The following is a 16,383-nucleotide window of genomic DNA, read 5'->3' on the forward strand; positions in this document are numbered from 1 at the left end:
TTTTGTAAACAGAAGCCATCATTAGCCAGGAACAATTTAGAAAATCAATCAAAACAAACACTTGCTCTGTATTTCAAAATACCTTCTAGTGGTGAACACTTCCCTGCAACAGCAGTGCTGGCATGAGCCAGGACTCTTGCATCACGAACACCCCCTGAGGCCTTCACTCTGACAACAGTAGAAAAATCGCAAGTCCCTTCCAGCCTGGAACTGACCTATGCCCATTGTTTCTCAGAGGGTGTTCACAGCATTCTAATGCCTTAAAATAGTCCATGAAAGCATAAGTGGTAAGATAGACATTTGGGAGTTGCTATGTTTCATGGTTTTCTTTATCATAGGGCTTCTCAGAATCTTTTTTTTTTTTTTTAAGATTTTATTTATTAGAGAGAGTGTGCACGAGCAGGGGAGAGGGGCAGAGGGAGAGGGAGAAGCAGACTCCCCACTGAGCAGGGAGCGCGATGCGGGGCTCCATCCCAGGACCCTGAGATCATGACCTGAGCCGAAGGCAGGCACTTAAGCTGACTGAGCCACCCAGGTGCCCCTCTCAGAATCTTTATTATGTCATGAGCATTGTGATTCTGTCCAGAGTGTAAAAGAATATTTCTCTAGTGTGCCTCTGTGACCACTTTCTCTTACATCAAGAGGGAGAGACTCTGGGAAAGGAAATAGTCCAGATGTTTGTTTCTATTAAGAGAGCAAACATTGCCCATAATCTGCTATAGATTGGTGGTACACCTGTTTCATTTTGGTTATTTCATAGAGCTCAGAATTAAGTGACTTTGAAAACATTCAGGCAGCTCACTACCTCATGGGAAGTTAAGCTCACTTCTAACTGTGATGTTAACAGTGTAAGATTCTTGAACTTAGCCAGGTAAAGAGCCCCAGTTCTTTTTTTTTGTTCCCTGGGGTATCTTCATCTCTATACCCCCTCACCATCCAGGTGCTTAACCTCCAAAAGTGAGTTCTCCGAAGTGAATATAAAGTGTTGTCTAATTACAGAAGAGCACACTACAGATATTTATTGTATTGCTTTTTAAAGATTTATTTATTTTACTTATTGACAGGGTTGGGGGTGGAGAATCCTGAAGCAGCCTCCCTGCTGAGCGGGGAGCCTGACACAGGGCTGGATCCCGTGACCCCGAGATCATGACCTGAGCTGAAACCAAAAGTCAGCCACTTAACCGACTGAGCCACCCAGGTGCTCCTTGTGTTGCTTTTTAATGCTGCCTAAGATTTTGTTAGCTTTTCTAGTGGCCGCAGCATAGTCTTGTTTGCTCAGGTAAACTTGTGGTTGACTGTAATACGTCACGAACTGCTGTTAAGCCAGGCCTCCCTCCTGCTGAACTATTTCCAAGAGATGTTACAAAGAAAAGAGAATCGTGAGACCACATGAGTTTGGGAAATGCTACTTTGTCATTTACTTGGCATAGTAAGAATTTAACAAGTAAGAGGTCATTATTCCTGTGACCATCTGTGTTGGCAGATAACTTGGTTTATTCGTCCCTGAATCACCTGGATAGGGCCTGATGCATGTGGCACTCGGTAAATATTGGTGGAATTAATGAAAGAAAAGATGGGCTGCATCTAGCAGCATGTCATCTTGTTACCTAGCCTAGCCTGTGTAGATAATCTTGTATTTTGCCTCTGTTGCTTAAAAAAGCCAGCCTCTGTTGGGGCACTTAGGTGGTTCAGTTGGTTAAGCGTCCGTCTCTTGATTTTGGCTCAGGTCATGATCTCAGGGTCATGATCTCAGGGTTGTAAGATTGAGTCCCACATTGGGCTCCACGGTGGGTGTGAAACCTGCTTAAGATTCTCTCTCCCTCCCCCACTCCCTCTCTTAAAAAAGAAAAGAAAAAGGCTAGCCTCTGTCACTCAAAAAGCTAGTCTGCTGGCCCAGCTTCACCATTCACAGATGTGACAACTATGTGTTCTTATGTCTTACCTAAGGCAAGTACCGTCTTCATCCATAAGCCTGCATCTCAGAATTTTCTCTTAGTTCTCATTGATTTTCTTCTACTCCTTCAAAATCTTTTTCAGTCATGCTATCTTCCTCAAGTTTCTCACCATTCTAAGACCCTGCATCCCTTCAAGTAAACCAGGGGGTAGAGAGGCATTCTGCTACCCTTTTGTCACTTCTACTAGCAAAATGTTTTGGGAACACAAAATGAGTGACTCCTGCAGGCAAAAAAAAAGCCCTGCACATACTGCACAGGTCACCAAAGAGACGCAGAGAGATGCAGAGAGAGAGGGAACACAAGCAGGGGGAGTGGGAGAGGGAGAAGCAGGCTTCCCGGGGAGCAAGGAGCCCGATGCGGGGCTCAATCCCAGGGCCCTGGGACCATGACCCAAGCCAAAGGCAGACGCTTAATGACTGAGCCACCCAGGCACCCCAGGGGTGAATATTTTAATGTTTTTTGAGTTTTGTTTTGCCTTCCACCCTCAAGATTTTATTTAATTGCTCTGAGGTAAGCATAGTCATCAATGTGGTTTTTTACTTTTAAACAATCACACCTTTATATAGAAAGGTTGGAGGTATCGCATAAAAACTTCTCTTTCCACTCATTTGAGACCTGATGCTCCATCAGTCCTGACTGCTTTAGTGTGTATTTCCTACAAACAAGGCTTTTCCTACATAACCATCCAAATCAGGAAACGGTCATTTATGCGTTATTGCCATCTGATTCTCAGACCCCATTCAAGTTTTATCATTTGTCCCAATGTCCTCTTTAGCAAAAGGATCCAATACAGACTCACATGTTGCATTTAGTTTTCATGTCTCGTCAGTCTCCTTCAGTCTGTTGCATCCTGTCAGGTGGTACACACTGCCATTTTGTCCCGTTACTGTCCACACTTTGGTCACTTCACTTGATGAAGGTGGTTTCTGCCAGACTTCTTGCTGTAAAGTTACTTCTTTCCTCTTTGAAATTAGTATTTTCTGGAGAGGTACTTTGTAAAAATATTCCATTCCTTATCAGACTCTGAACATATTCATGTATTTATTTGTATCGGTATAGACTCATGGTTCTGTTTTATGCAATGGTTATAATCCATTGCTATCGTTACGTACTTTGATGCTCAAAATATCACCAACTTGGCCAGTGGGAGCCCATTCCAAGTTGGCTTCTGTGTCTTTTTGACTCATTCTCATCATTCTTTAAGTGCTTCCTTGCTTTCTGGTATGGGGTAGTCCAGGCTCATCTTGTCCTCTCCTTTGTAACCCTGGAATTGGCTACTTACCCAAAGAGATCTGGTTCATTTTAGTGGAAAATGGTGTACAGACACCAAGATCTGAGCACTAGTCATGTTTATTGCTATTGGGGTATCACTACTCCTTGGTCCGCTCAGCAGACAGAGCTAGGGAATATTTGTGTGCTCGTGTATATACACATACACTCATTTGCATCTGTATTGGATGAAAACCATGTATTCATGGTGCTACCTCACCACACGGATCATTCTAGAATTTTCCCTTTCAATGTTTGTAACTCCCTTCTCTGACCATGAGAAACTTGGTTTGCACTGTCCTTAATATTTCTATTTAATTGATCAACCCCCTGCGTGTAACCAGTCTTCCATTTTTGCCAGCACCCCCTCCCCTGCTCAGACACCCTCCTCTCCCAGCTCAGGCTGTCATTCATTCCAGGCCACCCCCATGTGGACACTCACCTTACCCAGCTTGGTCACCAGCACCCCCTGCTAGGTGATTCTCATATGCAGACAAGTTTGAGGACCACTGAGGGTTCTCAGCTTGGACTGCACTTTAGTCTTCTTATCAGTCATCTCCCACGTCCCTGCTAACTCTTACTGATTGCTAGTTATTTGCATGCTGCCAGACATTTCCTTTCGTAAGGAACAACACCCACAGTCCTTTTCTTGTCACTGCTTGAAAGCTCTTAATTATTCGGTAAACAGCAAATACAGTGCAGTCCTGGCTGCGTTTGCAGCCTCCCGGGTTGGTGTGCCGGTCTCACAACAGTGCCTCTTTCCTCTGCTGAGGGCAGTGTTGGTGTCATTAAAATACCAAGAAATGCAGAGGTTTCATTGGTGTTCTGTAAGTTGTCTTTTGCTGCTATAGAGAAAATAGCTATTATTTTTGTCCTGTCCCGCAGCTTCCAGTTCAAAAGCAAGTGAGAGTCTCCTTTGAGCCTCACTCAGATTTGAAAATACCCCTAAAAAAATCATCTCTTCCCGCCTCCACTAAAACAAATAACCCCCCGCATGCATGTGTGTGTGTTGCATGCATTCTCAAGTGTGTTGTTGTCTGTCCTGAAAAGCGTGAAGGAAGACGTGTTTTGGAGGAACTACTTTTACCGCGTCTCCCTGATTAAGCAGTCAGCCCAGCTCACAGCCCTGGCCGCCCAGCAGCAGGCCTCCGGGAAGGAGGAGAAGAGCCATGGCACTGAGGAGGACCTGCCACTGGCAGGTATGTTCAGAGAAGATTTCACTGTGTGTAAAAAAAAAAAAAAAAAGAGTTACTTTAAAAATATTCTTATAGACTCTCATGAGTTTGTCATCTTTTATGTACCAAAAATGTCACTGTCATCTTCTGGAAAACTCTTTCCTTTCCAGAGGAATATTCATTCTCATTGCCCTCTCTCTGACCCTGCTCACACATCTTCCCCAAGCTTTGCTCTCCTTTGCTTTCTTTTTCTCGTTCTTCATGGTTTTTACTTCCTTTTTATTTCTCCCTCGGTCACTAGTCATTTTCCCATCTCTTTACTTGCCCTTTACAATTTTATACCTTCTTTCCTTTACCAATTCAGTCCACCGCTTTTCTTTGTTTCTCTGCCTTCCATTCAAGCCGATGCTCCCCTAGTACTCTGTAGAGCAGAACTGAGCTCCATTCCACTCCAAGTTACCAGTGTCTAGCCCAGACCTAGGCACCATTATGGTGCACGTTGGACTCTTACTGTGACAGTTGACCCCTGGTTGTTGGGGAAGTGTTTTATAATACCAGCAACAATTTAAGATTCTGTAATAGTAATTAAAATCAGAAAGGTATTAAAAAAATAAGAAGAAAGGTATTTTGTGTCATATTTTTAACGTTTCATGAACACCTGTGTGCAGGTACTGATTACAACTAGAGACTTAACCTGTTCGTGGAATTTTAAATAATTATGCATCATGTATCCTAAGGCACAGGTTGTACAGACCACCAGAAGAGAACCTGACACTGCATTTAGGGTCAGGGAAATGTAAAGAAGTTGCTCTACACAGTAAAAATTGGCATTTTGCATATAGATGTTAAAAAGAATCCCAATTGTCTATTATTCTTTACTATTTGTTTTCATTTATTTTATTAGAAAATGCCGTTTTACCAAATACTGCCTGTATTACAAAATGGGCTTAAGACAGGATTCAGTAAAGACTACACACCTAGGTTCATAAGAAAGAAAATGCGGCCCAGGAGAAAGAGGGGAAGCTGTGACTGAGCATTGCACTTTGCTTTGTGCTTCCTAGCATTCGTGACAAATGGAAAATTTGATAAATAACTGAATTCTCAGTATCCTAAAAGAAGGAGCAGATCTATTCCTGAATTTGATTTCGGCTAACACTAAGGTCAGAATTTATTTCCTGCTTGGAAATTTTATATGAAGGGCATCAAATATGATGACATAAAAAAAAAAAAAATTCCCAGAAGAAGTTGAAATGGTCTCACCTAGCTATATCTTGAAAGCATAACATAAAAGCTCATTTCTGAAAATTATTTAGTATCATCGTACTTGTGGATATTTTAGTTGTTACTATAATGTGTATTCAGAATTGAATCAAGCAATTTTTGTCTCTTTTATTCTCACTTCTTAGAGGCAGTACGGCCCAAAACACCACCTGTCGTAATCAAATCTCAGCTTAAAACTCAAGAGGTAATACAGTTTTACATTGTACCTAGTAGTTGATGTCTGGAAATGAAGTAACTCTGTGTTAACTATCTCAGATCCCATTTGAAACTGCTTATGAATATGGGTCTTACCTGTTTTGAAGAAGAGGGGTCCACCACTTGCACAGTTAGGGACCTGTAGCAGAGACATGAGGCGATTCCCTGGCATCAGTCATCTTAGATGTGCTCCCGGGAATTAGACTGAATGACTGGAGTGACCCAAACTGTGAGAGAGCATAGTGGATTCAGGTGGTAGCTCATCTGGTTCCCAAGCAGCCGCACAGGGTAGAAGGCTGAAGAGCAGTGAGCATCTGACTAGCAGAGGAAGGAGACGAAAGGGACGCTTTTTCTAATGCCACTTAGAAAACCATTCCCAGAGCTCCTTTGTTGCATTTCAGGATGAAGAGGAGATTTCGACCAGCCCAGGGGTTTCTGAGTTTGTCAGTGATGCCTTTGATGCCTGTAACTTAAATCAGGAGGATCTGAGGAAGGAAATGGAGCAACTGGTTCTTGACAAAAAGGAGGAGGAGACAGCCATTCTAGAAGGTACCAGACAAACAAAATAGCTGTGCTCTTTTCCGATTCTGAAGTTGATTATAGAAAATGTCATTCTGAAGCAGACATACAAACATACTGTAACTTTTGTGTCAGAATCGCTTCTCTGTTCCCCATTAGAAGGTAGATTCTAGCACACATGACCAGACCTTACATCCCTCTGCCTTAAGCATGCACAGGAGTGTAGAGAGGAGAAACAGCCCAGAGAGGATAAGTGATTGGTCCAAGGCACCTCAGCCCCAAGAACATGTGGCCAACAACAGGCAACAAAGAGTGCACACCCTTTCACTTAGAGACACCATCCTCCAGCCTTCTACTTGGGTTTATACTTTTTTTTTTTTTTAAGATTTTTATTTATTTATTTATTTGAGAGAGAGAGAATGAGAGAGAGCACATGAGAGGGGGGAGGGTCAGAGGGAGAAGCAGACTCCCCGCCGAGCAGGGAGCCCGATGCGGGACTCGATCCAGGGACTCCAGGATCATGACCTGAGCCGAAGGCAGTCGCTCAACCAACTGAGCTACCTAGGCGCCCCTACTTTTTTTTTTTTTTAAGATTTTATTATTTGAGAGAGAGAGCAGGCATGTGCCCATGAGCAGGGAGAAGGGCAGAGGGAGAAGCAGGCTCCCCGATGAGTAGGAAGCCCGACATGGGGCTTGATTCCAGGACCCTGAGGTCATGATCTGAGTCAAAGGCAGACGCTTAACCGACTGAGCCATCCAGGAGCCCCTCGGCTTTATACTTCTATGTAGAAGATTCTTTTTCCTGCTGCTGTGTGCCACAAGAGCATTGCTTATGGGAAGGAGCATGCTGCCTTTAAAAAAATAATAATTTAGAGACAAATACAAGTGGGGTTGGGGTCGGCTGCTTTCTTTGGCACATCAGGACAAATGACTGGCTTTCTACTGGATGAAAAGCAAAGGCTCGGGTTAATCATCATCAAATGAAGAGTGTTTCGTGAAGCCTTCTGAGACCCCTCCCACCCCCATCTGTTTCTCATGCAGGTGGCTGCTGGCCACTGCGGAAGGGCACTGGGCAAGAGCCCCGGGTGTTGGAGGCGATAGCTAGAGCAGACTGTGCGCTGGTTCCCTTTTTGCTGGTGATGACTAGTAGCACGGGCCCCACAGGAAACTGGAAGTGGCCCTGAGGCAGGAGTCATAAGGTGCTGGCTGGATGCTCTGGGCAAGCTGTTCTTTCATTGAATTCCTGCCCGAGTTATAATTTAGACCACATAATATTCTTTTATATATTCATTGTCTTGGCCCCCCAGCTAAAGTGTAAGTTCCTCAAGGGCAGTTACACCTTGTTTTTGTTACCCCACAGTACCTGACATGGGGTCTGGCACCCAGCCCCTAATAAATATTTGTGACATTGGTGGTTTGCCATGCAACACACCGTGTCCTTTCCCTTGAGTCTAAGTTTACTACTAAGTTTAAGGTATGTATGTATTTATTTATTTTTAAAGATTTTATTTATTTATTTGTCAGAGAAGGAGCGCAAGCAGAGGGAGCAGCAGTCAGAGCAGGCAGAGGGAGAAGCAGACTCCCTGCTGAGCAGGGAGCCCGACGTGGGACTCGATCCCAGGACCCTGGGATCATGACCTACGCCGAAGGCAGACACTTAATGACTGAGCCACCCAGGCGTCCCAAGGTTTGTTTTTAACCAACTGAGCCACCCAGGCGCCCCCCAAGGTTTGTTTTTAAAAGAAGAAAATAGAAGGATGCCTGGGTGGCTCAGTCGTTAAGCATCTGTCTTCGGCTCAGGTCATGATCCCAGGGTCCTGGGATCAAGTCCCGTATCAGGCTCCCTGCTCAGCAGGAAGTCTCTTCTCCCTCTGCCTGCCGCATCCCCTGCTTGTGCTCTCTCTCATAAATAAATAAAATCTTTAAAAAAAAAAAAAGAAGAAGAAGAAGAAGAAAATGGAGGCGCCTGCTGGCTCATTCAGTGGAGTATGTGACTCTTGATCTCAAGGTTGTGAGTTCGAGCCCCACATTGGGCATAGAGATTACTTAAAATCTTAAAAAAAAAAAAAAAAGATGAAAATAAATTTTAGCTTTATTTTTTAAATAGCTGGTTTGTTGTTTTCTATTTCATAACACCACATAACAGTTGTCTTATCGTCTACATACATATATGTACACATACACATCACACACTCACACACACACACACACACACACACACACACATTGAGGTTCTAAGTGGAAAGTTGCAGTTCTGAATCAGCACAGAAGAGGAACATGAGAGCTTAGATGGAGCCCAGTGTGAGGGGCCAGGCTTCATCAAGAGACCTCCTGACTTCAGGTTCTGGTATCCATTGCCATTCTAGGAAAACTACTGCTAAAGTGCTTACGCACAGACTGTGAAGCTTGCAGATCTGGCTCCATCTGGATGCCTGGTGCTATCAAGCTTTGTGTTCTTGGGCAAGTCACTTAACCTCTCTAAGCCTCTGTTTTCCATCCTAAAAAATGTGCAGCAGTGTATCTAGTCCCTGGATTGTTCTAAGGATGGAAAAAAAGGGGGGCAGGGGAGTGATATGTAGAAAGAAGTTAGCACAGTCCCAGCTCAGTGATTGCTCAAGAAATGTTAGCTGTTTTTTTCTACCGCTGTCATCCTTAATAGTGGTAAAAATTAATTTGCAACCAAATATTAATTATCAACTATCCATTTAAATACAAGGAAAAGCAGAGGTTTTAGAAAGCAAAATAACACGCAAACATATAGCACTTAACCGATTTATCTTTCTAATCATATTTCCCTTCGGTTACTGTTAAAATTTGGTCAGTTTTTCTGAGCACACATGGCGGGGAAGCTCGAGATGTTAAAAGTTACCATGGCTAGGACTTCCACAGGGAATTATACTTGACCGAGTTGTTAAAACCAGCATTGTGAATTCAGAGAGAATCTTTTCCTTCTCATTTGTTTCTTTCAGAAGATTCTGCAGATTGGGAAAAAGAACTACAACAGGAACTTCAGGAATATGAAGTGGTGACAGAATCAGAGAAACGAGATGAAAACTGGGATAAGGAAATAGAGAAAATGCTGCAGGAGGAAAATTAGCTCTTTCCTGAAATAAAAGAATAATGCTTAACATTCTGTAACTGACATTAAATTCTAGATGACGACACTCGCTGAATCAGAATGCAAAAAAGATTGGTATAACTACGAAATTCAAGATTATTCTTTTTTCAAGCTGAAATTTGCCTTTTTTGCATTTATAAAAAGTATATAGAACAGTTATTCTAATAATCAAAAAGGGATGTTTTATGTAATATTTCTTTAATATAAATCTAGAGATATTCATGTAGTTACTATGGATATCTTTGCCACAGAAATGCAAGTAAAATTTTAGAGTTCTGTTTTCCATGAGGTCAGAATTATAATTTATTCTTCAATTGTTTTTTCCTAAACATTTGTACTTCTTGTTGCATTTTCACTGATACATGTATTTGTTGAAGTACTTACGTAACGGATTGATAACTATCAAAATGACCAAATTGTACCAAAGAACTTAAGAAGAAGCACTTTCAAGACTATTTTCTTGGTAGGTATTTTCTAAAATTCCCTCTAGAAGCCAAAAGGTAAGATAATTATGTTGATTTTCATAGTGTAAACATCACACAGTTTGACATTGAGAAATACTGTGCAGAAACATTTGTTTTTTTCTGGGGCCTTTTCTTTCTTGTGTTGTTGTTTGTTTCTTTGTTTTTTTAACTATACCACGTTTAGTATCGTTGCTTTCCTAAATTCCACATCACAGTTTTTGTAGAAAGCAGGGTCTTTTGTCCTTTTTATATTAATGACCTTCATAAGCCCATTCACCTTACAGTCTCTTGTTTTTGTTTAAATCATCATCACATATAAATGTTTCAGTTTCGTTTGTTTGTCTTAGTTAAACTGTCGGTCCTTATAAAATTGTGTTCCTCTAAGTACAACTTGTGGAACTTCACTGCTCAATCCTGCTTGTATTCTGCTACACCAGCAGGCCCATGCTCATAGAATATGGTTTTTTTTTTTTTTAAAGATTTTATTTATTTATTTGACAGAGACACAGCGAGAGAGGAAACACAAGCAGGGGGAGAGGGAGAAGCAGGCCTCCCGCCGAGCAGGGAGCCCGATGTGGGGCTGGATCCCAGGACCCTGGGATCATGACCTGAGCCGAAGGCAGAGGCTTAACGACTGAGCCACCCAGGCGCCCCAGGATATGGTATTTTAAAAGAACAAGGTGGCTTAATGTCAGAACACTTCCGAGGCATTTGCTTCCTAAAACGTTCATATTTTTCAAGGAACCTTTATTTCATAAACGGGAATAGAATTAAGACAGTCCTTTATAGGAAAAACGTACATATTTCTGTTCTTCACTCCATAAAAATTAGTCCATGGTCCTCTGGCAAAGGTATAGTCAACGAGAGAACTGGGTGTGCGTCCAAGCTTTCCTCTTGTTTGTAGCTTGGTGCACACACTTGTGAATGAGCCAGACTGTCTCAGCTAGGATCCCTTGGGTTATAGCAATAAACTCACGTATTCTGTGAAACCACTGACTCCATTATGAAGGGATCTCCCCTTGTGGTGCCACAGTTGCTGATTACTGAGTTTGGTTTCAGAGATGGTGACTGGCAACTTCTAAAATAATCCTATTGAAGGGAGAAGTTTGGGTTTTTTTAAAGTAGAGTTTTCTGGAGGGAAAGAAACATGTAAAATGTTTTTAAGTAGCTAAAAGTCCTGGATGTAAGCAGATCATATATGACAGTGCTTGGCTCTTGGTATATGCACTAAAATTCACATTGTTGAATAAATACAAAAAAGCAAAGGTTTCAGAGAAAGTAAAAAAAAAAAAACTAAAATGACAATAGACATTATAATTGTTACTATGAACTTTACATGATACTCTTATTGCATTTGAAAACAACCTAATTGTGTATTGCTTTATGAAAACAGAAGGCTGAAATAAGATTTAATACACAGCATAAAAATACAGTTATGCTCTATTTTTAATGATTCAAATAGGAGTAAAATGTTCTGCTCTTTTAATTGATACAGGTAACTGAAGTGTATTCCTTTAAAGGAAAAAATAATTTGTAACCATGTTGGGTGGAAAATTTCTAAGTATTTATTACATGCCTGGGGGATAGCCAACAAGCTATGCTGAGCATAAAAACACATAAGCTTCACACTATGGGGATTATACCTCACTACTCACAGTGTGGCTCAGGAACCAGTGATGGCCTGCCCTAGGAGTTTGCTAGAAATGCAGGGTTTCAGGCCATGCCACAGACCTGCTGGCCCAGACCCTGCACGTTACCGAGAGCCCCAGGGATTAGAATGGGCTTTACAGTTTGAGTCAAATTGGACTAACGCACTAACGCCCTCAGGGCAACCAAGGTTGCTGGTGCTTTTTACTTTGTACTCTTCCACTAGCATCGTTGGATGATGGGGTCTTTCTAGTTGGTGTTACAGATGCCTCCTCTGCTGTTGCAGTTAGTTCGTGCTGCCAATTCACCTTTTCACACTGCCAAATAAAGAGGAACCAAGCTCCCAGGAAGACCATGAATGATCCTGCTAAGCCAGATCTTTCTGATGTCACACATTTCAGAGGAAAATGACAACACTACAAAGTGCAGAGATAAGGCTCCCTGAGAATTGTTTCACATGTTCACAAGCTTTCTCTGAGGTTCTTGAGTGGCATCAGAGGGCTGATGTCCCCCGAAGGCCATAAAGGATGGAACGTACCATGTATGGCACGTTCATGCACATGAAATCAAGTAAAAATATTTGGAAAGGTAATAGAGTATGGACCCAAGCTATGTCTTTAAGGCCAATTTTAGGTACATGGAGTCTTATTTTACAAGAACGGAAACTATTTGCAGTTCCAGCAGTTTATGGCAAGTCAAGTCCACGGATGCAGCCAGTCTCAGCAGGAGCTCGTGCTCTGCTACCGCCAACTCAGTTACAGTGTCACAAATTCATATGCAAAAGTGGCAACTTCTTAGAAGAAGTGGGAAATCTCAGTTGGTAAGTTTTGAAAAGAAACTAGAGAACCTTATCTTTTAGTAGATAAAGCAGCAATGAATGATACTTGTAACTCAGAGTGCTTTCAGCTACCCTACAGTAAGCAAGATGGTTTTTCACAAACTATTATTACAAATAGGATTTTTAGGACATTTTAAAGGTTTACCAAAAAAAAAAACCTTACGATCACATCCAACTTGCAATAGTTTATTTCCCTCCTTGACCACTTTGGTATAAAAACCATGACTTCAGTGAATGTGCTTCTGTAATTTAAATAATTTGATATGGTTCTTTCTGGTAATAGATTTTTCCCTCCATTTTAAAGTAAAACCTTTTTCAACAGCAAAAATGAGGGGCATTTAATTTTCACAAATTTATGTTTCAGCTTTTAAAAATATAAGTGGTAGGAATTTTGATACAGTTTATATAATCAGTTTTATGGGGGGGGGGGACAGGCCTTTTTAATGATTATTTCCAGACTATATTGATAGGAAAATAAAATTACAAAATGCATGTTACAATACCCAAAAAAGATGGTGCTTAGAAAACTAATGAGTCATGACATGACAAATATATATTCATGAAGCTTTAATCACATGCAGTTACATATTTCTTATCAATCAATTGTTATCTGGTCTTCACACTTAGGGATTTGTTCAGATGAAGCCGTTTATGATTTCAGTTGTTAAACTATGATTAGTTTTTAACAGCATTTATTCAGTGCATTCTGATTTATTTCCAATATGAAAAAACTATATTCCACTTTGTTCTGAATAAACCTCATTTTTAGTGATAAGATACGTTATAATGGTTTTTCCTGAATAACTAAAAATTGTCTTCCAACAAGGACCTATAAATATTTCAAAGTTACCTGGTATGTAGGCTTCTATTAGAATTAAAACTGCCTTGAGAAGGTACTGAGTTTTAAGAACACATTTTACTTTCACTGTAGACGACTACTCAAGTGCAGTGGGTTGTCCTTCATAATAATAAATAATTCTAATCCAGTCAGCAGGTCTTTTACTCTAAAGCTACTGCAGGATTTTTCCCTCCTCCAGTAGTGATAGTAATATTGATCTATCTTGTTCTTTCCTGATAACCATGATGAGGACTGATGATGGTTTCTGCTGGCTAAAGCTCAAACTCACCAAGGTTAACCAGTTCTCACTAAAGCCGAGGGGAAAAAATTTAAGCCTGTAATCTAATAGGGGCACCTGGCTGGCTCAGTCGGTAGAGCATGTGACTTGATCTTGGGGTTGAGTTCAAACCCTACGTTGGGCCTAGAGCTTACTTAAAAAACAAACAAACAAAAAACCCCACAACTGACCTAATAGAGATAATAGATCAATTCAACATAATAGAGGATTTGGGTAACTACCACTAAAGAATCCACATTATGATCATGAAAACAGCCAGTAAGTACATAATATTCTCTGCCATATTGCACTTAGTGCAAAAATCAAGATACAGCAAAATGGCCACATCACTCAACAACATTAACTCTCATGGAGACACTGCAGGGTATAAACGTGATGTGGGAACTGAGCTAAATCGTGTCCCTCTACCAAAAGAGTGTGGCACAAGATGCGACATTGGAGCACCAGACTGGCTCAGGTTGTGGAGTGTGTGGCACTTGATCTCAGCATCATGAGTTCAAGCTCCACACTGGGCCTGGAGTTTACTTAAAAAAAAATGTGGGACGCCTAGTTGGCTCAATCGGTTAAGTGCCTTCGCTCAGGTCATGATCCGGGGTCCTGGATGGGGATCCCTGCTGAGCAGGGAGCCTGCCTCTCCCTCTGCCTGCCGCTCCCCCTGCTTGTGCTTGCTCTCTCCCTCTCTCTGTGTCAAATAAATAAAATCTTTATTAAAAAATAATGCCATCAGGGGCACCTGGGTGGCTCAGTCGTCAAGCGTCTGCCTTCTGCTCAGGTCATGATCCCAGGGTCCTGGGATGGAGCCCCGCATCAGGCTCCCTGCTCCGCGGGAAGCCTGCTTCTCCCTCTCCCACTCCCACTGCTTGTGTTCCCTCTCTCGCTGTGTCTCTCTCTGTCAAATAAATAAAATCTTTTAAAAAAATAATGCCATCAGCAAGATTAGTGTAGTGTTCTTTGTTCATTGAACTAACAAAACAAGTGCTTGTGAAATTAAGGCATGAAAATAGACACAAATCTGGACAACACACAAAAGTAATTTCATAACAAGAACATGGGATGCATGTCTTACTGTCCCTAGTACCACACTTTGAGGAATGAGACTAAGCCAGTGAATTTCTTGACCGAAGGCAGTGACCCTGCACTTGAGAACCACCTGGGAGCTTTAAAAATGCTGATGCCCAAGCCCCACCCCCAGAGATGCTAACTGGTTGGGGATGTAGCCTGGGCATAGGGCTGTTTTTGTTTTTGTTTTTGTTTTATAAACTCCCCGAGTCGTTCTGAAGAGCAGCTGGAATTGCAAAGCTCTGGGCCTAGGGGAAAGAGCCCTGGGGGGAAAAGATTTGTTTGGGTGAGATAACTAGGGAGCACTCATTTGCTTCCTTAGAAAAATGAAAGGGTGAAATTGCTTGGGTTTTGGGTTGGTTTTTTTTGTTTTGTTTTGTTTAAGATGTTATTTTTAAGTAATCTCTACACCCAGTGTGGGGCTTGGACTTACAACCCTGAGATCAAGAGTCACATGCTCTACCACCGGAGCCAGCCAGGTACTCCTGGTTTTAAAGTCCATCCCATGTCCTAAATGTTATCTTAAGAGAAGCCTTTATAAAATACTTTTTTTTTCTTTTTTAATTAGAGCAGGAGGGAGGACCTTAAGCAGGCTCCATGCCCAGCACAGAATTGGATGCAGGGCTCGATCTCACTACCCTAAGATCATGACCTGAGCTGAAATCAAGAGTCGGAAGCTTAGCTGACTGAGCCACCCAGGTGCCCAGATAGATACTTTTTTTTTTTTTTAAGATTTTATTTATTTATTTGACAGAGAGAGAGCGAGAGAGGGAACACAAGCAAGGGGAGTGTGAGAGGCAGAAGCAGGCTTCCCGCGGAGCAGGGAGGCAGATGCGGGGCTTGATCCCAGGACGCTGGGATCATGACCTGAGCCGAAGGCAGACACTTAACGACTGAGCCACCCAGGCGCCCCGATAGATACTATTTTAATAATGTTTTCAAAGTGGTTTTTAATTTTCTGAGATGATATCTTGGGCTTTCAGATTGAATATGTCAGATTAAATATATGCCTTTAGCTCTACTCCATCCACAAACCCCACTAAATGACAGTAAAGGAGTAAAAAGAAAAGGTATAAATTTGTAGTAACAAAAACAGCAGGCAACAGTAGCCAGGTGGTAAGGAAGACATTTTGATGTTTCAGAACCCCCAAAACCTCAGGAATTCCAAAGGTGTGCCCCCCTAAAAACAGGGAAAATTGATAGGGTAGGCAACTAGAGGCCTCTCCCACAACTTACAACTGAAAAATCATCAATAAAGAGTGGTATAAGCATATGAGCTACAGAAGCAAACAGATAAAACTGCTAAAGGTTTAAAATGATGGCTCCAGGGGCGCCTGGGTGACTCGGTTGGTTGGGCAACTGCCTTCAGCTCAGGTCATGGTCCCAGGGTCCTGGGATCGAGCCCCATGTCGGGCTCCCTGCTCAGCGGGGAGCCTGCTTCTCCCTCTGACCTCCTCCCCTCTCTTGCTGTTTCTATATCTCTCATATGAATAAATAAAATCTTTTTTAAAAAAAGTTTAAATTTTTTTAAAAAAATAAAAAATATAAAACGATGGCTCCTGGATAGATAAATAAATAAATAAAATGATGGCTCGTGGGAATTGGGGAAGGGCAAGTCAGGGGTCTGCTGTTCTGAAAGCCTTCATCATTTGACTTCTAAAATTTAGATTATAAAGAGAAGATCTTTTTTTTTTTTTTAAGTTATTTTTGATGGGATGCCTGGGTGG

At 41.8% G+C, this 16,383-nt stretch overlaps 1 protein-coding gene across 2 annotated transcripts in view; it reads left to right on the forward strand.

The window, feature by feature from the left end:
- Window positions 1-13,236, forward strand: part of SYAP1 (synapse associated protein 1) — a 32,272-nt gene extending 19,036 nt beyond the window's left edge. Inside the window, exons 6-9 of one of the 2 annotated variants that reach the window (XM_054507386.2) lie at window positions 4,275-4,423; window positions 5,806-5,864; window positions 6,277-6,424; window positions 9,367-13,236. In XM_054507386.2, coding sequence (XP_054363361.1) covers window positions 4,275-4,423; window positions 5,806-5,864; window positions 6,277-6,424; window positions 9,367-9,491 — 481 coding nt within the window. In that variant the 3' untranslated portion in view covers window positions 9,492-13,236. Of the gene's footprint in view, window positions 1-4,274; window positions 4,424-5,805; window positions 5,865-6,276; window positions 6,425-9,363 lie in introns of both variants that reach the window. The other variant, XM_045875316.3, reaches the window with a different exon arrangement.
- The last annotated feature ends 3,147 nt before the right edge of the window (window positions 13,237-16,383 follow it).

The sequence above is a fragment of the Mirounga angustirostris genome, unplaced genomic scaffold (genome assembly GCF_029215605.1).
Source record: "Mirounga angustirostris isolate CCGP_5_RB_7025 unplaced genomic scaffold, mMirAng1.0.hap1 SCAF_11, whole genome shotgun sequence".
Classification (NCBI taxonomy): domain Eukaryota; kingdom Metazoa; phylum Chordata; class Mammalia; order Carnivora; family Phocidae; genus Mirounga; species Mirounga angustirostris.